The sequence below is a fragment of the Mobula birostris genome, chromosome 12, assembly GCF_030028105.1.
Source record: "Mobula birostris isolate sMobBir1 chromosome 12, sMobBir1.hap1, whole genome shotgun sequence".
Taxonomy (NCBI): domain Eukaryota; kingdom Metazoa; phylum Chordata; class Chondrichthyes; order Myliobatiformes; family Myliobatidae; genus Mobula; species Mobula birostris.
In genome coordinates, this window is record NC_092381.1 from 66,802,555 (window position 1) to 66,823,811 (window position 21,257).

The window sequence follows — 21,257 nt, forward strand, 5'->3', positions numbered from 1 at the left end:
GACCCTGAGAAACACTGTTTCATTTAGCTGTATACATCTGTACAGTTGAATGCAAATAAACTTGAACTTGAGTCTACTCTGCCATTCAATCATGGCTAATTTATTAACCCTCTCAACCCCATTCTCTTGCCTTCTCCTCATAATCTTTGACGCCTTATTAATCAAAAGGCATTGAATTCGACAGATTCACCACTCTCTGGCTAAAGAAATTCCTCTTCGTCTCTGTTCTAAGGGGACATCCTTCTATACTGAGGCTGTGCCCTCTGGCCCTAGAGTCCCCCACTATCGAAAACATCTTCTCAGTGGCCACTCTGACTAGGCCTTTCAATATTTGATAGATTTCAATGAGATTCCACCCTCCTCCCCAACTCATTCTTCTAAACCTCAGCAAGTACAGGTCCAGAGCCATCAAATGTTCCTCATACATTAACCCTTTCATTCCTGGGATCATTCTCATTAACCTCCTCTGGATTTTCTCCAACACCGGCACACCCTTTCTTAGATAGTAATTCAATAATACTAATTAATAAATACATTTCAAAGAAATAGCATGCAATAGACAGAGCTACTCAATCCCATGATCCCAGCTTGAACAATTATACTGATACTTTCAGTTGCAAATGGCATTGAAATGTTAAACTAATCAGGAGTCTAACCTTCACAAACATTCTTATTTCAGAGCATAGTGCAGAGTTCAGCCTACAGGGGTGTTGCAATTACTTTCCATTAGTAATATTCAGTTGGTAATTAAGTCCTACATCCCTCTTCATTCCACACTGTCACAAAAGCCTGACTTCAATCAGTTCAAGTCGTGCTACATGGCCTCAAAAAGAACTTGAATGCACTGGGTACTGTAACGAGGGGTGATTGATAAGTTTGTTGCCTAAGGTAGAAGGAGTCAATTTTAGAAAACCTAGCACATTTATTTTTCAACATAGTCCCCTCCTACATTTACACACTGAGTCCAGCGGTTGTGGAGCAGACGGATCTTGGACCTCCAGAAAGTGTCCACAGCAGGGGTGATTGATAAATTCGTGGCCTGGGATAGAAGGAGATGAGTTATACAGCTCTCGTTACATGCACGTGCAGTTCAACTCTTTGAGTGATTATGCAGAAAGTTTGAAGTTAATAACTCAAACACGAGGAAATCTACAGATGCTGGAATTTCAAGCAACACACGTCAAAGTTGCAGGCCAGGCAGCATCTCTAGTAAGAGGTACAATTGACGTTTCCAGCCGAGACCCTTGGTCAGGACTAACTGAAAGAAGAGCTAGTAAGAGATTTGAAAGTGGGAGGGGGAGGGGGAGATCCAAACTGATAAGAGAAGACAGGAGGGGGAGGGATGGAGCCAAGAGCTGGACAGTTGATTGGCGAAAGGGATATGAGAGGATCATGGGACAGGAGGCCTAGGGAGAAAGAAAAGGGGGAGGGGGGAAAAAAACCAGAGGATGGGCAAGGGGTATAGTGAGGGGGACAGTGGGAGAAAAAGGAGAGAGAGAAAAAGAATGTGTGTATATAAATAAATAACAGATGGGATACGAGGGGGAGGTGGGGCATTAGCAGAAATTTGAGAAGTCAATGTTCATGCCATCAGGTTGGAGGCTACCCAGACAGAATATAAGGTGTTGTTCCTCCAACCTGAGTGTGGCTTCATCTTTACAGTAGAGAAGGCCGTGGATAGACATGTCAGCATGGGAATGGGACGTGGAATTAAAATGTGTGGCCACTGGAAGATCCTGCTTTCTCTGGCAGACAGAGCGTTAATAACTCATCTCCTTCTGCCTTAGGCCACGAACTTATCAATCACCCCTCGTATGTGCTCTGACAATATTCCAGCTACACAGCTGAAAATGTGCTCGATCTGAACAATTCTAGCTCAGACACTACCACCTTGGTCCTGTTCAAAATTTGGACAAATCCTATTTGGACAATAATTAGTTTGAGGGGCATAGGACCAAACAGAGCACCTATAGTAGGGTATGAGAAAGTGATGCCTGCTAGTCGATGGTTAGAGTGACATAGCCCCTTTGGTTCACTGTATCCATGTTCATTTTATCAAATTTCTGTACATTTCTCCCCCTCCCCCACCCACACACTCTTAGTGAAAACTACTCTCCTCAGCAGAAGAGTCAGTAAGCAGATTTAAATTAAAGAGAGGAGATTTAAAGGGAGTTTGAGGGTAATTTTTCCTCCAGTCAGAGGGTGGTTGAAATCTGAAGTGTGTGTATGTGGGCGGTGGGGGGGGGGGGAGAGAGAGATGAAGACAGGAGTTCTCACAGCTTTTAACTAGCATTAAGATGAACACCGTGGCATAGATGATTTTGGGACAAGTGCTGGGAAATGAATTTAGTACAGAAGTTTGATCATCAGCATGGATACAAAACGGGCAGCTTCTCTGTTTTATGACACTCTAACCATCAACTCACAAGCAACACTTTCTCTTACCCTATTATAGATGTTCTGTTTGGTTTAGATCTAAAATACCTGCCTCCACACCTTAGCTCAAAGAGGCCAAAATAGAAAAAAAGAAAGTTCATTTCCAGAGGTAATGAGTGATTGATGTTATTTTCAATGCAGTACTATGGGAAAACTTCACACATTAAATTTGTAGCCAGACAAGCCATGCATCACCCACTCAAATAACAAAATCCATGGAAGCCCTGGGGGAACAAAGAGGCACTAAAATTTACAGTTACTGATGGAATACCATGAGAAAGCTTATTCATTACGTTTCTTTACAAAACAAAACAAGCATTTTACCTGTTGCAAGTTAGTTGCAATTTGCTCTGCATTTTCAGCCTTTTTTTTGGCTTCATTGGCATCCATTCTTGCATTCCCCAATGCATCCTCTGCCTGTTTTGTCTTTGCATTAGCATCATCAATGGTCCTCCTGATGGAAGGTATCTTTTTCAAAGCTTCTTCAGCTGCTGTCTTGTTATCATTCACTCTCTTGTCAAAATCTGTGGGAAACAAAATTAAGATGGTAAGACCTTGGAGCAGAATTAGACCAATCAGCTCATTGAGTTCGCTCCATCATTAGACCATGGGTGATTTATTTTCCCTCTGAACCACATTCTTCTGTCTTCTCTCCATAACCTTTGATGCCCTTACTAATTAAGTCCCTATTAACCTCTACTTTAAACATACCTAGTGACTTGGCCTGCAGTTGTCTGTGGCAAGAATGCTGCAGATTCACCGCTCTGGTTAAAGAGATTCTTCCTCATCTCTGTTCTAAAGGGATGTCCATCTATTCGGAGGCTGTCCATCTATTCTGGTCCTACACTCACCCACTCTATCCAGGCCTACCTGGCATGTGAAGCAGCAGGTCTACATGCTGCATCACTGTGCCAACCTACAGACCTATGTATCCGTGGGGAAAGAGATACTTGAAAGGGTTTGTTGATCAGATAATTTGAGGTAGCTTACTCCTACTATCATTCACTCCTGAGTGCTCCCAACACATTCAACGACACTCTCAATAACATGCAGAATGCTCCTTCTCGAAGCTGATATGGGGCAGACATTCCTAGAAGTTAGAAGGAATGCTGCATTTTGAAGAGACTTCAAATCTCTCTGAGCACAGAAGAGAGTACATGCTTTCAGAGGTTCCATACTGGACAAGCGAATGACATGGCCTACCAATGGAACTGGCCCAGTATACTTAATGCTAGTGCCATTGAAAATATTGAGGCATTGGTATATTATTCTTCCTGTAGATTTGTAAGATTTTGTGGTGGATATTACCTACACTAGGCCCTGAGAAGATTACCTTATAAGCCGATGGAAAAGAGGAATTGCTCCTGCCTAGTAAGCAGCAATCTGAGCCTGATTTGTCCTTAGCCTTTTACATTCTCTTCCTTAAGCAACCAAAGGTTGCTCTGGTGCACTTAAAGGGAATGGCAAATTTCATCAATGGCTGCCTTTGCTAAGAGGTGCCTCTACACAGGTGTGCCTTTTGCAGTATGTTCAAAAATGAAATCCTCCTCTGCTCAGAGGCGAACCAAGCTGGAGAAGAAGAACTTCCTTTCTATGACCATGGAGCACACAGACCATTTGCTGGTACAACTGAAAGTCTCTTTACGTGCAAGTATCTTCTGGTTGCTACCATCCATTTCTCCCAATGAATGCTATCACGATGCATCTCTATATTTGCTAGCCAATCCTATAAATATGTGCCTGCATTCACCTCGGCCATGCACCTTTGCATTGTGGACATAGAAGAGACCTGTAAGGCCATGTGTAGTGATAACAGTTTGTTGATAGGGCAAAACTGCAGTCAACAAGATGAGCTGTGGCATAAGAGGCAGACAAAATCGGCAAGGATGAATACAGAACAGGTGTTGTACTTGAATGTGCACAGTATACAGAATAAAGTAGATGAACTTGCAGCACAGTTGCAGATCAGCAGGCATGATGTTGTAGGCATCACTGAATCATGGCTAAAAGAAGATTATAGCTAGGAGCTTAATGTCCAAGGACAGGCAGGAAAACAGAGGGCGTGGCATTGATCTGTTGGTAAAAACCGATTTAAATTATTAGAAATAGGTGACGTAGAGTCGGAAGGTGTTGAATCATTGTGGATAGAACTAAGGAACTGCAAGGGTAAAAAAAAGACTCTGATGGGAGTTATATACCAACCCCCAGACAGTAGTAAGGATGTGGCCTACAAATTACAACGGGAGATAGAAAATGCATGCCAAAAGGGCAATGTTACAACTTTCATGGAGGATGTCAATATGCAAATAGATTGGGGATATCAGATTGGTGCTGGATTCCAGGAGGGAGGATTTCTAGAGTACCCACGAGATGGTTTTAGAGCAGTTCTGGTTCAGCTGACTAGGGGATCAGCTATTCTGGATTGGGTGTTGTGCAATGAACCAGAAATGATTAGAGAGCTTAAGGTAAAAGAAACTTTAGGGGAAGGTGATCATATGATCAAATTCACCCTGAAATTTGAGAAGGAGAAGCTAAAGTCAGATGTATCAGTATTCCAATGGAGTGAAGGGAATTACAGGGACATGAAAAAGGAGTTGGCTAAAATTGATTGGAAAGGAACAATGGCAGGCAAATATGATGGCAGAGCAATGACTAGAATTTCTGAAAGCAATTTGGAAGGCACAGGATATATACATCCCAAAGAGGCAGAAGAATTCTTAAGGTAAGATGAAACAATCATGGCTTGCAGGGGAAGTCAAAGCCAACATAAAGGCCAAAGACAGGGCATATAATAGGGCAAAACAGTGAGAAATTAGAGAATTGAGAAGCTTTTAAAAACTAACAGAAAGCAACTAAAAAGTCATTAAGACAGTACAGATGGAATATGAAAGTAAGCTAGCCAATAATAGAAAAGAGGTTACCAGAACTTTTTTCAGATATATAAATTGTAAAAGAGAGGCGAGACTGGATATCGGACCGCTGGAAAACGATACTGGAGAGGTAGTAATGGGGGACAAGGAAATGGAGGATGAACTGAATAAGTACTTTGTATCAGTCTTCACTGTGGAAGACACTAACAGTATGGTGGAAGTTCCAGGTGTCAGGGGTCATTAAGTGTGTGAAGTTACCATTACCAAACTGAAAGGTCTGAAGGTAGATAAGTCACCTGAACCAGAGTTCTGAAAGAGGTGGCAGAAAAGTTTGTGGAGGCATTAGTAATGATCTTTCAAGAATTAAAGGAGGTTCACAAAATTGATTCCAGGATTAAATGGCTTATCTAATGAAGACTGTTTGATGGCTCTGGGCCTGTATTCATTGGAATTCAGGAGAATGAAGGGTGACCTCATTGAAACCTACCAAATGGTGAAAGGCCTTGATAGAGTGGATGTGAAGAGGATGTTTCTTGTGATGGGAGTGTCTAAGACCAGAGGATACAGCCATAGAATAGAGGGGGATCCTTTTAGAATGAAGACGAAGAATTTCTTTAGCCAGATAGTAGTGAATCCGTGGAATCCATTGACACAGCAGCATGGAGGCTAAGTCTTTATGTATATTTAAAGCAGGTTCTTGATTGGTGAGGGCATGAAGGGATATTGGGAGAAGGTAGGATATTGGAGCAGAGAGGAATAATGGATCAGCCATGATGAAATAGCAGAGCAGACTCCATGGGCAAAGTGGTTTAATTCTGCTCCTATATCTTATGGTCTTATGAGTATCAGCAGAGACAGGAGCCGAAGGAGGAGAAGCGTAGGAGGAAGTAGTAACAAAATGGCAGACGAACTTATCAAGCATTTTGCGTCAGTCTTCACTGTGGAAGACAATAGCAGTATTGTGGAAGTTCCAGGTGTCATGGGGGGCATGAAGTGTGTGAAGTTACCATAACTAGAGAGAAGGTTCTTGGAAAACTGAAAGGTCTGAAGGTAGGTAAGTCACCTGGACCAGATGACGTACACCTCAGGGTTCTGAAAAGAGGTGGCTGAAGAGATTGTGGAAGACCACAAAATTGCAAATGTCACTCCACTCTTCAAGAAGGGAGAGAGGATGAAGAAAGGAAACTATAGGCTGGTTAGTCAGACCGCAGCGGGTGGGAAGTTGATGGAGTCGATCGTTAAGGATGAGATCTGCACTTTGGTCGAAGAAATGAAAGGGTTGACTATTTTTTTTAACTGGAGAAATACAAAAAATTTAAAAATACAAAGAAGCTGAGGGACTTGGAAGTCGTCATACAGGATTCCCTAAAAGTTAATTTGCAGGTTGAGTTTGTGGTGAGGAAGGCAAATGTGATATTAGCATTCATTTCAAGAGGACGAATGTAATGTTGAGATTTTATAGAGCACTGGTTGAGACCTCACTTGGAGAATTGTAAGCAGTTTTGGACCCCATACCTTAGAACTGGAGAGGGTTCAAAGCAGGTTCACGAAAATGATTCCAGGATTGAATGGCTTGTCATATGACGAGTTTGATGGCCCTGGGTCTGTGTTCATTGGAATGAGGGGTTAACCTATTGAAACTTATCGAAAGGTGAATGGCCTTGATAGAGTGGATGTGAAGGGGATGTTTCCTATGGTGGGAGAGACTAAGACTAGAGGACATAACGGAGATGAGGAGGAATTTCTTTAGCTAGAGGTAGTGAAATCTGTGGAATTCTTTGTCACAGGTAGCACTGGAGGTCAAGTCTTTATGTACATTTAAGGCAGAGGTTGACAGATGCTTGATTGGTCAGGGCACGAAGGGATATGGGGAGAAGGCCGGACATTGGGGCTGAGAGGAAAATTGAATCAGCCATGTTGAAATGGCAGAGCAAACTTGATGGGCCAAATGGCCTGGTTCTGCTTCTATGTCTTACGGAACAAAGGTTATGGTAGTAGGAGGACCAGATCAGCTTACTAAGCCTGACACTGCAAAGCACCAGCTTACCTACTGATCCTGGTGCTAATTCAGCACCATTCAAGCAGGCCATTCATCATCTGTTTAAAGGGCAAATGGAGAAGGGAGATGAATCATGCACTTTTCTGTCCACAAATTTAAAAGGTTATGGCTAGGCATTTACCCTATGAAGGCATCATACACAAGCAGATTAGAGTAAGTCAGAAGCAAAGGACAGCTCATTAGAATGAATCTTCAGCAATGAACAACTTTTTGAAGAAGAGAGACTTTGCAAATTGTTACAGAGAGGTCCAGTAACGCTGTGAACCTAACTGATCATAACCAATTTTATGCAATCTTGCTGAAACTTCCTTTGAAAATGGAGATGAAGGTTTTCAATGGGGTTAGCATACAAGGTCAATTGGAGCTGAGGAGTAGAACAGTTACATTCACCTCTCATTAATGATTATACATAGTTAGTGGTGTGGATGCAGGTTGGTAGTTCTGCACTCATTTAGCTGGGAATGATGCCTGCGAAGCAGCCTCCAAGATAACTTGTGATTAAATCAAACTAGCCCTGACATCATAATCCGAGTGTGAATCCTTCAATGCCACCTGTATCATCAACCTTCTCATCTCCAGAAGAGCTTCAGATAAAGGGTGCACCGTCCTGCTGGCTAGGCTGTGTGTGAGGCATCAGATGACAAGGGCTTGAAACTCATTCTGGTGACTGCTAGAGGGTGTGATGCAAAGTGCATCTTAATTGCCTTATCCATTCATCACCTGATGGTTGCGTGATTTTCATCCTGTGGTATTAAATTTGCACTCACTGGAACTTGGAGAAGAAATCAAGGAGAGGCAATGTGGATTGCTCAAGATCAAAAGAGTCATGGACATTCCCCAGAGTAACACCACCTTTGTTTCCATGAGCAGACTAGTACAATCATAGGTCCATAGCTCCAAGGTCACAGATCTCAGTCTCCATCGATTCAGAAAACTTGCATCCGAAGTGCCTGATCCACCTTTTAGTCCAGCATGATACTCTGTGCTAACATGCTACACAAAACAAATTCAAGGCAATTGAACCTTTCATTTTCTCAGAATATGCCAAGCTTTTTCACTCTTAATGAAGTCTTTTTGAAGTTAAATCATTATTGCTTTGTAACTAATGAGACGGAAGCATATAACAAAGTTTCTTGAATATGGTATTGCTGAAGGAGAAGTGGTGGGAAGACCCATTCCTCTTCAATTTGTGACATGCTGCCTTTTTACATCCACAGATAAATGACTGATTTTGCGTCCCACTCCAAGTTGCCGCTTGGAATAATGCAATCAATTTTGGTGCTTCACTGGAATGTTGACTGAAATTCTAAGCTCAAGCATAATATTCTAATTTCTCCACGTTGAAACCTTGAGTAATGGGCATAATTCCTGCACATAATCTAAGTAGTAATAATATGCAATGGTTTTAGAAACTTTATCTCACTGACCTAGTACATTGAAATATTTTTAGAGAAATTGGAGCCCAAAAGGCACTCGAGTTCCCATTACCCTAGTTCTTCTGTTTCCAATACCATATAAAGATGACACAGATCAGTATAAAAGATCAGCATCTTAATAATGTCCACTAAGCAAAGAACTGACTAGATTGTTTATTGACCATTTTCTAGTCAAGTTTCTTTTGATTCTCTTCATTGTATTATTACCACAATTACAATTTAGCACACCTTGCAGGTTTCTGAGAATATCCTGAGCTTCCTGTAGTGTGGCATTTCCTTTCTTGGCAGCTTCTTCAGCCAAAGCTTTCGCAGCATCTGCACGGGCAAGCAATTGGTCAGCAGTCTTTGGGGTAAAGAAAAAGGCCAGAATGAATACTTTCTTCGCATTTATACATTCCAGACAAAAAAAAATTACTGAGCAGCTTGTCACATTATTTAATAGTTACAATCCCATGCTCTATTATTATTGTTTGGATATCTTAAAAGACCTACTCTATCTAATCTTTTATGATCTGTGTAAGAAATAATTAACACTTTTAAGTGCTGATTTCCCCAAAGCTCACTTAACCATTTTCAGTTAACAAGTCTCAAAATGCCCTGCCTTTGCTCCCACTCCAAAAACTCAGAAGTTATTTCACCAGATGTGGAGACCATATTGGGTAAAGTCCTCAGTCTCATTCAGCAAACCTGCAATAGATTTATTTATTGAGGATTATAGTTTGTTGACAAAACATTAATGATGCTTGGTGATTATCTTGAGACCTTTTTCAGCTTTTAATAGGAAATAATGGACGAGATATGAGGTATGCTTTCAGCCCTCCTTGTAAGAGGGCATCTACTTTGCCGACAATAAATAGCATTTGCTATTGGACCAGCAGCAATACCTATATTCCCATGCCTAGAACACAACATTTCTAATACCTGCAATTAGAATGGCCAAACCGATGAAACTAATACAACGAACACAAAAGGTTCTGGGCAAGTAACTCCAGAAACCTTGACACATCAGTAGGTTCCAATTATAACTCTTCTTGCATTGTTTATGAAATTTAATTCAATTCCCAATCCAGTCTATTATTTCTCAGTGCAGCATGCAATTTAATCTTTTCTATAACTTATCTCAGGAGACCTTCAGCAGAATTCCATACCCAGCATTTCCTCAAACAGCAAATTATTGGGATATGACCTGTACCTAAGATTACATGTAAATTTATTTATAGCATATTGTACAATGCTCTTACTTCATAAGCCACTTGACTTTATGGAAAACAAGCAAGAATTTATTCTCAATATATAGGTCTTCGGGTATATCAATTCTTGCCTGTTCCACATCCAAAGCCCTGAATTCCTGACTATTGAGGCACACTCCCATACATCACCTTCCTTATTCTCTTTTCTCCCACATAACCTCAAAAGTTTCCCATATTCTAGAAAACGGGAAAAGCAAAACAGAAAACACAATTTATTGGAAAGAATAAATAAGATAAAATTTAACATTCTATATATGAGGGGTCTTGGAAATATACATAATTGTTTCCTTCAAACATTATTCTTAATTGTGGTTCTGCATGCGAAGATGTGTTACTATGTGAGGGGCAGATGAAAAGAAAACTAAAGATTTTGTTCTCTCTGTCCCTCGAAAGGGTATATTTTTTATTGGATACATAGGAGCCCAGGTTTTACCTGCTGTTCAGTTTTTCCTTTTTCCAAGAGGTTCTTTACTTCAGATTCCTTTGCTCTCAGGTCATCTCGCATATCATGATAATCCTTCAGCTTTTGGTCGATTTCAGCATCCAGGTCTGCTGCGTTCTTTATAATCTTTTCTGCTTCATTCTAAAAGACAAGTTATTCAACTTCAAATTACATTTTACACAGTCCATAATTTTTTCTCTTAATACTTATTTTCTCACATTGTGAAAAATAGTCAGCTATTAAGAATTAAATATTAGTCTCGCTCTCTTATGGAAATGTCCCTTTTCCAGCTTGTACATCTGTCTTAAGAGCATCTAATAACACGGTTAAAACACTGACGTAGCAATTTGTAAGTGCTCCCTGCTATTTCAAGGTGGCTCTATATCAAGAAATCCTGTTTACCACTAATGCTGATTTGCAGCCCACGGTAGTTAAATCTAAACAAATATATTATTGCTGGTGAAAAACCTACATACCTCCAAGGCTTTAGTATCCACTTTAGGCAAGCTTGTCAGATTGGCATAAATCTGTAAAGCTTTATTACCAGCTTCTGTTGCCTCACTGTGTACTTTATCAGCTTGTTTTTCAAGCTCTCGGGACATATTTTTAGCTGCATCATACCTAATTGAAATAGTATGGAAAAGTATTAACATCATACGATGCACTCTGACATCCCAAGTAATAAGATGCTTACTTTATAAGGCTTTATTAATAAATAACCTGTTAGCAATACACAAGCCTAACTGGAACACATTTACTTTCAACTATCTTGTTTTAAAAACTGTATTAAGGAGCAAAATTTGTTTAAAAATTATATTAAGGACAGTCCCACACACGTCCACTAGTCAATATATTCGCTCCAATGTCCATTTCTCCACCACCCATATTTTATTTCTAATTGACAACGTTGTGACAATGTGCATTTTATTTAATTCCCTGAAACGATGCATTATCTTTTATTGATTTTAAGATTTAATTGTTAATAAATTAATATTACTTCAGATACATGCAATTATGTTCTTTAGTTTTTCTAATGGAAATTCTTGATTTAGATCATAAGAAACAGGAGAATTAGGCCATTCAACCCATTGAGTTTGCTCTGCTATTCCGCTATGGCAGATTATCCCTCTCAACCCCATTCTCCTGCCTTCTCCCAGTAATGTTTGACGCCCTTAGTAACCAAGAACCTATCAACGTCCGCTTAAAATATACCCAATGGCTTAGCCTCCTTACCCATCTGTGGCAATGAATTCCACAGATTCACAACCCTCTGGCTAAAGCAGGTGAGACACAAGTAGAGCTGATTTACAAATTCATTTTATTTAAAATATTTTGCAGGCATCGCTCCCAGATGATACTCACTTTGACCATCAAAACATGGCAGAACCTTCACGACCTCTCACAGCCCCTGATGCCTCTGTGATTTCAGTCTCTGAGGCTGACTTGACAGCATCCCTCAAGAGGGTGAACCCGTGAAAAGCACTCAGCCTAGATGAGGTACCTGACCGAACACTAAAGACCTGGGCTGACCAACTGGCTGGAGTGTTCACCAGTATCTTAAGCCTCTTGCTTCGGCAGTCTGAAGTACCCACCTGCTACAAGCAGGCTTCAATTATACCGGAGCCTAAGAAGAACGTGGTAACCTGCCTCAATGACTATCATTCAGTAGCACTTACATCCACTGTGATGAAGTGCTTTGAGAGGCTGGTGATGAAACACATCAACTCCTGGCTGAGAAGCGAGTTGGATCCACTCCAATTTGCCTACTGCCACAACAGGTCCACAGCAGCTGCCGTTTCAATGACTCCTCAATCAATCCTGGAACATCTGGACAGCAAAGATGCATACATCAGGATGCTCTTTATCAACTACAGCTTGGCATTCAATACTGTCATTGCCTCAAAACTAATCAATAAGCTTCATGATCATGGCTATAAATCCTCTTTGTGCAATTGGATCCTTGATTTCCTCACTTGCAGATCCCAGTCAGTTCAGAACGCCAACAACATCTCCTCCACAATCTCCATCAGCACAGATGCACCACAAGGCTGTGTGCTTAGCCCCCTGCTCTACTCACTTTATACATATGACGGTGAGGTTAAGCACAGCTCCAATAACATATTGAAGTTTGTTGATGACACCACTGTTGTTAGCCAAGTTGAAGGTGGAGATAAATCAGCACTTAGGAGGGAGACTGAAAATCTGGCTGAGTGGTGCCACAACAACCTCTCACTCAATGTCAGCAAGAACAAAGCGATGATTATTGACTTCAGGAGAAGGAAACCAGAGGTCCATGAGCCAGTCCTCATTAGGAAATCTGAGTTGGAGAGGGTCAGCAACTTTAATTCCCTTGGTGTTAACATTTCAGAAGATCTGTCATGGGTCCAGCACACAAATGCCACTACAGAGAAAGCACGGCAGCACCACTACTTCCTTAGAAGTTTGCATAGATTTGGCGTGACATCTAAAATTTTGACAAACTTCTTATAGATGTGTGGTGGAGAAAATATTGACTGATTGCATCACAGCCTGGCACGGAAACACCAATACTTTTGAACGTAAAATCTACAAGTAGTGGATACGGCCCAGTACATCACAGGTAAAGCCCTCCCACCATTAAGCTCATCTACACGAAGCACTGTCACAGGAAAGCAGCATCCATCATCAAGAACCCCCACCAGCCAGGCCATGCTCTCTTCTCTTTGCTGCCACCAGGAAGGTGGTACATGAGCATCAGGTTCAGGAACAGTTATTACCCCTCAACCATCAGACTCTTGAAACAGAGGGGGATAAATTCACTTATCTTCACTTGCCCCATCACTCCACTGTTCCCACAACCTATGGACTCACTTTCAAGGATTCTTCATCTCCTGTTGACAATATTTATTTCTTATTAATTATTACTATGTTTTCTTTTGTATTTGCACTATTTGTTATCTTTTGCACATAGATTGTTTTACAGTCCTGTTGGGATGGTCTTTCACTGATTCTATTGCGTTGCTTGGATTTACTGTGTAGGCCCAGAAGAAAACAAATCTCAGGGTTGCATGAGGTGACAACAATATACTTTGGTAATAAATTTACCTTGAATTTTGAAATATGCTTCCCAAGACTTGCCAGAGGATTAATTACCTCATGTAGAAAGTATTTCAATAATTAAAGAGCTCTAATTTGTTATCAAACTATGAAGAATAGAATGATACGCCAGAAGCAGACTCTGTGGCCCTCCTCATCCATGCTGATTATGAGGCCTAGCTACAGTTAGGCCATTTGCCTGCATTCCTCTAGACCTTTCTTATCCAATCACCTAGCCAAGTGCTTTTACATGTTTTAATACATCTGCCTCTACTACCTGACAGCTTAATTTCAGATGAATACCACCCTTGATGTGGAAAGAACTTATCCCTCAGATCTTCTTCAAATTAGTGTTCTAGTTCTACACTCTACTGTCCTGGGAAAAAGGACTTTGGCTGAGGATAAAACTTCATAAGGTTATCCCCCAGTCTCCCCCCTTGAAGTGAGGATAAATCAAGCCTGTCTGATCTCCCTTGAAAACTGTAGTCCATGCCAGACCATGTCCTGTTGAATCACATCTGCATTTCCTCTATTGCTGCCGCACCCTCACTGTAGTGTGTGAACCAGTGTGGTGGCTACATACTCCAAATGTGGTCCAAACAACATTTTGAACAACTGAAACATGACATTCCAATCCCTATATTCAATCCCTTACACAATGAAGACAAGCATATTAAATGCCTTCTTCACTGCCTGATCCACTGGTAACTCACATATTCAATGAACTAAGAGCTAAGACACCAAGGTGTCTCTGTACATCATCGCCCCTAGAGGCTTGATATATCCTAGCAGAATTTGACTTCCCATACCAGTCTGAATTTAATTCCCTCTCTCTCTCTCCATCCAACTTTCCACCGGATCTATGCTCTGCTGTATTTTGCTATCTCTGACTTGGCCAATTTTCAGGGTGCCTGTAAACTTGTTAATCAGACCACCTATATTCTTATCCAATTCTTTACATATATTACAAACAAAAATGACCTCAGCACTGATCTCTGCTGTATATCACTTGTAACAGACTTTCAGTCAGGGAAAAATCCATCCGCAACTACTAAGCCTTTTGGCTCCAGTTTGCCAACATGACTCTGATCCCTTGTACCATGGCATTTAGGACCAATGTACAAAACGGAATTTTGTCAACATCCTTACTAAAGTCCATCCTTAAAGGATAACTCTGCCTTCATCGATTTCTTTAGTTATCTCTTCAAATTCAATCAGATTTGTGAGACATGATCGCCCAGCACAAAATAACCCAATTCACTCCATGTCTTTCCAAATGAACACAAATCCTTTCCTTCAGAATCTTCTCCAACAACTTTTAGTAGTATAAGTTCACTTCTCAGCAGAATTTGCGTTCGATAGTAATTCTTCTCCACAGTAAATATTATGTGTACGTTATTTATTGAACAATAAAGTCTTGACCAATTAATACTACAAATAGCCAAATGAATTCTTAAATTTATCCCTCTCAACAGATCAGAAGTAGATCTTGTGTCACCAACTTACTTTTTATTTAAATCATCAATTGCATTGGTGATCGTAATTTCTTCTGCAAGAGTTTTGTGTAGCAGTTCATAGGCTTTGGTTGAAGTGTCATTGGCATTCTTGGCAATCCGTTCAATTTCGTTTGCTTCATTCTTGTGCCTACAGGAATTGAAGAATGTTTATATTAACAAACTTCATTCTGCTTCCTTACTCACAGAAAGCTCACAATAATGATTGTGTTAGCTGTCCAGTCACATTCAACTATTTCATTCTTCAGTCATATTTGGGAAAATGTGCAATATCAGAAACATTATTTGGAATCTTAAAATATACCTCACGCTGACCATAAAAGTGCTTTTATAGTTGAAGGATTTCATGCACTCAACTTATAAACTGATAGGTATTCACAGGTGCAACTTTTTTGAACAGATGTTCTTTCTCAACAGGGATTCTGAAGTTCTTTATTAACAGAGTTAACTTTAATAGCTACAAAACACAATGAGTGGTCACTGAAATCTCCAGTTTCCAATAGTATGGGGTGTTTTCTGTTCTGATGTATTTTCCGTTTAAACTATGTGACGTTTCCAAGTCTATTCTTGATGCAACTGGATCACAGACTAAACGTTGGCTTTACTTTGGTTGATTAGCTTCTGTAAAATAAGCTTAGGTAATTCAAGCCTCAAAAGTATTTTAATAATTAGTAAAAGCTTCCCCCTCCCCACTTCTTAAAATGCGCATACAGATAATCAGTGACTTTCTCATGCTACTGAAGTAAACTAATCAGAGGCAGTAAACTCTTGGCATCTTTTTTATGTATGCATTGATGCAAGTTTCACAGTGATGCATGATAAAACGTTCAAGTTCTAAATCACAAACAGAAGTACAGACAAAATTATATAACAATGTAAATTGCTACTTTAATCTCCAATTATATAATATGGGTTAGTAGTAAATTAACAAATACAGTCACCTAATTACTTAACAATCGTTTGACTGATTTTGCAATTAACTGTGCTTTGTCAAAAACATGTACTACTGCCCCCGAAGCCAACTCTGATCACCCTGCGTGACATGCACCCAACTGGATCTCCGCAGTGCACTGTCACAAAAATATCTGGAGCTTCTTGGGGCAGATGATCACAATACCAACTGGAATTTCAGGGCAGGCTGTCACTTTTCAGGTGAGGACACACATTTAACTGTGGTAGTTGCTTAGAGACTGGTTCAGCAGCTATCAGTAATTGCCTCAAGATGAATTGCACAAAGCATGTGTGATGTCTTTTAATGTGTTCTGCACATCGTTTGGAGGTGCTCCCCTCAATTAGCCCAGTTAACTAAGAGTCACTAGAGGTTATGTGTGTGGAAGGGATTGAAGGGTGTAAGGCACAATGATGCAAATGCAAAATCTTGCAACTATAACACAGATACAGCAGGAAATTATTCTTGGTAAAAACAGGCTACATTTGAACTAGCTGGCCTGACAAATGGCCTGTGTGAAACACATAAACCCTAGTCAAAGGAGGGAAACAATTATATGGCAACTGCATTCACAGATAATTTCAACAGTTCTGGAAATGATGTGGGCTGAAGTCCAATCTGTCATTGGTAAAGAGGCTTGACTTGTACATGAAATGGTTGGAATTCTCAAACCTGATAAACATGAAAATCCAGTCTCTGAAAGTGAGTCACTGAAAGATCATTTAAGAAATGTTTACCTTTCTGCAAGATTACGAGCTTCTTCTGCTAGGAGTGTCATATTATTTGGATCAGCACTGGAATCTGGCATTGTTGCTGACTACAGAATAAGAAGAATAATCAATTTACCATCCGGGAGTACTTGCTGCACATCAAGCAATGCCTTTAGAATACTTAACCCCTCTTTGGCAACAATAAAGTATTTTTTTACTTTAATTCCAGAGACATACAAGAAGTTGCTATCATCATAGATTAGGCCAGGAGCATCCACATGACATGGAGTGCCCAATCTATTCTCTCTATAAAAAGAATGAAAAGACAGTCTTACTTCCACATAAACATAGGCTGCAGAGTTGACTGGATCAGATGTTAGTGGGGTTGTCATTGGTCCCACATTGATTGGAACTTCACCGGCCTGAAAGGTGCTGGCTGTCCCATTTGACATCAATTCAGAGTGCCCATTTTCCCCTAACAATATCAACGAAGGTCTTGGGGCTGGGAAAGCCACAATTCCTTAAATGGAGCTGCCAGAGATATCACAAACTAGTTTATCATGAAGCACAGTTGTAGCTTGGAGAAGCAGTGAGAAAAGCTGTGAGAAACAGTGAGAAAAGCTGTGACTGACAACTCAACACAAGAAGTCAATTTCCTCTGACTGACTGACCTTGGGATCCAGGGCACCAACAACCAGCCTGGGCAAACAGCAAGACTAGTTGAATTACTATTCCTGCCCCCAACTCCCCTCCCAGGAACCACATTTTTTTTTGTGTATTGCAACAACGATGTAAGCTTCGTGAATTCTCACATAAAACTGAGCGCAAAGGATGATAGTTTTTGAAGGTAGAGGATGTATGTAATGTTTTCTTTCAGAGATTAAAGTGGAACCAACCAGTTCTCTGGAAAACAATAGCTTTACAGCCTTTTTAATAACAGTCTAGAATTTTGCATTTCTAGTTTAATGGCCAGATCTTGAGTATGAGTATCTGTTAATTTCCAACATTATTTTTATACTTGACCCTTTTCTCTTGTTTAGTATCATCACAGGGATGGTTTTGCCCATGGTACCTGTTCTGCTTCCAGGACATTGTTATATAATGGAGTTTGCTGTTGAAGCCCCACTCTCAATGTGCCGTGTCCACAAGGCTGGCATCCTAAATGTATCATGCAGCTCTTTCAGTAATGCCATTGGCTTTCCAAGATGTTATCCAACTGCCAGTTGATCACACTGCAACCTATGCATGCAGTTTATTGTTCCTTTGCAAATTGTCATAGTTTTGCACTCTGTTGGTAGCAACTTTTTAAATGAATGGCTACACATTTAAGAGGATTCAGAGGAACACTTTTACTATATGGAAAATTAAGAGTTTGTGCACAAAGTTTATATCAGTACCTTCAGCTGTAATTCTCTAGCTGCCCTGACAGTGCATTGAGGGGAAAAAAAAAACAGATGAAAGGACAAGTCAATGGCTATACAACTTTGTTTGGAAGTACATTCGTGGTAAATAATGGGAGAATTCAAGCAGAAAAATCATTTTGTTTCTGAAATGCTTCAATCAAAATACAACTCAGTTCATCTAATGAATACCCAAAATACATACACAGATTTCCCAGAATGGAAAAACACAGTGCTACTGGCAAAAATAATCATGTCTATCACTTGGATGTTACTTGTAAAAATCAAATGACATGGAATAATTAGGCAAGACACTACATCTCATATCAATCTAATCAGAAATCAGCACAATGTATCATATGCTACATGTTTATGGGCTAGAATAATAAAATTAGTCATTCATGACATATCACATATGGTTTAAGAATATCCAACCAAGTTCACCCATCTGACAGACACTTCCACTCACAAAAAATGCTGCTGAAAATATTTAACTGGCTAATATTGCCAACAGCCTGAAAAGAAAGTGGAAGCATAGGAAAAAAGTGAACTTTTATTTTCATAATGTAAATGCCTGCTTTGACTTGATATTAAATATGCAGGCAACAGAATAAAATTTTAAAGCTTAGCTTATAAAATGTTTAACTAAGTGTTAAGATGAAGCAAGAATTGCCCATTCATGAACTTGCACTTTGCTTCAGTGTTATTCAAAGTTATTTGCACATAAATACCTACCACATTTGCTATGGCTTTCTTGGCCTTTTCAAGCTCCTTTCGCGCATTTGAAATCACTTTCTCTGCATCCTGTATACGCCTATTGGATTGCTCAGCCAAGACTTCAGTATTATTTACTGTATTCTGTATATTTTGCAGGCGTCCCCACTGAGTAGACAGTGTGTTATTAATTTCTGCCAAGCGGTCCATGAGACTTTTGTCGACATCTGTCAAAAAATTCCATGAAATTATTTGGGTAAAATTTTGCAACGTGTGTAATTTTGCTTTGTCTGAACAAATAGTAAATTGGGCATTAAAAAAAACTGTACCATACACTATGAAGCTTCAATGCAGATAAATGTAAAGCAATTAGTTCAGAGGTAAACCACAAATCATTCCTAGCTGAGCAAGGAAAACAAAAATACAAACTGATTCTCACAAATAATACATCATGGATGGCATGCCAAATTGACAAAGCTTAAACATTAAACAAGCTGCAACACAAGTCTGAATAATGGTGTTACAAATGCTATTCAATAAATAATTTTACTGCTTTAAATCTGCCTGAAATTTCTGCAGTCCAATAAAATATTTTTGCTGTTGAATTTCAGCTTTCCCACAGAAAATTCATGCTTAACAAGAATTTCCAGCATTCTAAAAAGACCCATCACTTTTAAGCAATCGTGAAATTCATTTATGATGAACTGTTTCCCTTTCTATCGTACCATCTTGAATATTTTATTCTCCTTTACTTCTCTGTTGTGATTCAGATTAATAAATACCTCACCTTGTTGAAGACAGCCTAAAAATATTTTGCAAAGTGGTGGTCCTTTTTTAAGAACAAAGACAATATCAATAATCAATGGGAATATACAGAAGTCAGAATAAAGCGTCTCCTTAGCTAATGTGATGCAAGTGTTTCTGAGGATGTGATCTCCACATGCCCCAGATCTTCGCAAAATACAATATCCCCATTTATAATTCAATAATCCATATGTGCCATTTCTGTATTTATCATGAGTAGCTGCAATTAAATATTTAAGATTTTTCAGATGGTGACTTCTTTACAACTAAATTACTTACAGCAAGAGGGATGTAAGTTTCTAATTTATTACATAATTGCAATAATCAAGTTCTATAAACTTTACTGAAGCTTGTAATTCTGCTATTAATATCAAGATGTTAGATAAAATACATACCTCTCATGTCTTCAGCATCCCGCAATAGGTCCATAATGGTTCTTTCAGCTTCCTTCAATCTCTCTTCAAAGGCCTTGTCACTCACTGTGTCCTGGCTTGTCCCAAGGTTTGCAATTAGATCTTCCAAGTCCTTAAGTTTCTGTCTATGTTCATTTACCTGAACATGTCATGAAAATGAAATACAGTTGCTCAGCCAATCAAAAAAAAAGTCACTTAAAACTTTGTAAACATGAGGAAATCTGCAGATGGTGGAAATCCAAAGCAACACACACACACACAATGCTGGAGGAACTCAGCAGGTCAGGCAGCATCTACGGAAATGAATAAATAGTTAACGTCTCAGGCCCTCTTGAAGAAGGGTCTCGGCCTGAAACATAAATGATTTATTCATTTCCATAGATGCTGCCTGACCTGCTGAGTTCCTCCAACATTGTGTGTGTGTTAGCTAAAACATATCAACTTAGGTCAAACCTGCTGCACGAAAATAAGTACATTGCTAAAAAAAAAAGTTGCCATGATCAGCATCAGGTTGAATATATTTGGCATATGTTGTGAAATCTGTTGTTTCGCTGCAGCAGTATATATATTTATATATGAATTAAATAAGTAGTACAAAAACAGAGCAATAAAAGGAAAATCTAGCAAGAAATCTAATGGCAGAGGGGAAGAAGCTGTTTCCGAAACACTGAGTGTGTGTCTTCAGGCTCCTGTACCACCTCCTTCAAAATTGCAATAAGAAGAGGGCACATCTGGATGATGGGGGTCCAGAATGATGGATGCTGCCTTTTTGAAGGTGTCCTGGATGCCGAGGAGGCTAGAGCCCGTGATGAAGCTGGCTAAGTTTACAACTTTCTGCAGCTTTTTCTGATCCTGTACAAAGGCTCCTCCATACCAGATGGTGATGATACCAGTTAGAATAATCTCCACAGTACATCTGCAAAAACTTGCGTGTCTTTGGTGACATACCAAGTCACCTCAAACGCCAAATGAAATGTATCCATTGTCGTGTCTCCTTTGTAATTGTATCAATTTGTTCAGCCCCGGATAAATCTTCAAAGATGCTGACACCCAGGAACTTGAAACTGCTCACTCTTTCCACTGCTGATCCTTCAATGAGGACTGGTGTGTCTTTCCCTTGACTTCTCTTTCCTGAAGTCCACAATCAATTCCTTGGTCTTACTAATGTTGAGTGCAAGGTTGTCG

The 21,257-nt window shown here is 39.8% G+C and overlaps 1 protein-coding gene across 1 annotated transcript in view; it reads right to left on the minus strand.

Moving 5' to 3' along the window:
* lamc1 (laminin, gamma 1) overlaps nucleotides 1–21,257 on the minus strand; it is a 261,259-nt gene that overhangs the window by 14,112 nt on the left and 225,890 nt on the right. The window contains exons 18-25 of the mRNA XM_072273978.1: nucleotides 20,055–20,211; nucleotides 18,877–19,082; nucleotides 16,769–16,848; nucleotides 15,075–15,212; nucleotides 10,970–11,114; nucleotides 10,485–10,634; nucleotides 9,030–9,144; nucleotides 2,761–2,960 (exon numbers count right to left, since the gene is read on the minus strand). Of these exons, the coding sequence (XP_072130079.1) occupies nucleotides 2,761–2,960; nucleotides 9,030–9,144; nucleotides 10,485–10,634; nucleotides 10,970–11,114; nucleotides 15,075–15,212; nucleotides 16,769–16,848; nucleotides 18,877–19,082; nucleotides 20,055–20,211 (1,191 nt within the window). The remainder of the gene's footprint in view (nucleotides 1–2,760; nucleotides 2,961–9,029; nucleotides 9,145–10,484; nucleotides 10,635–10,969; nucleotides 11,115–15,074; nucleotides 15,213–16,768; nucleotides 16,849–18,876; nucleotides 19,083–20,054; nucleotides 20,212–21,257) is intronic.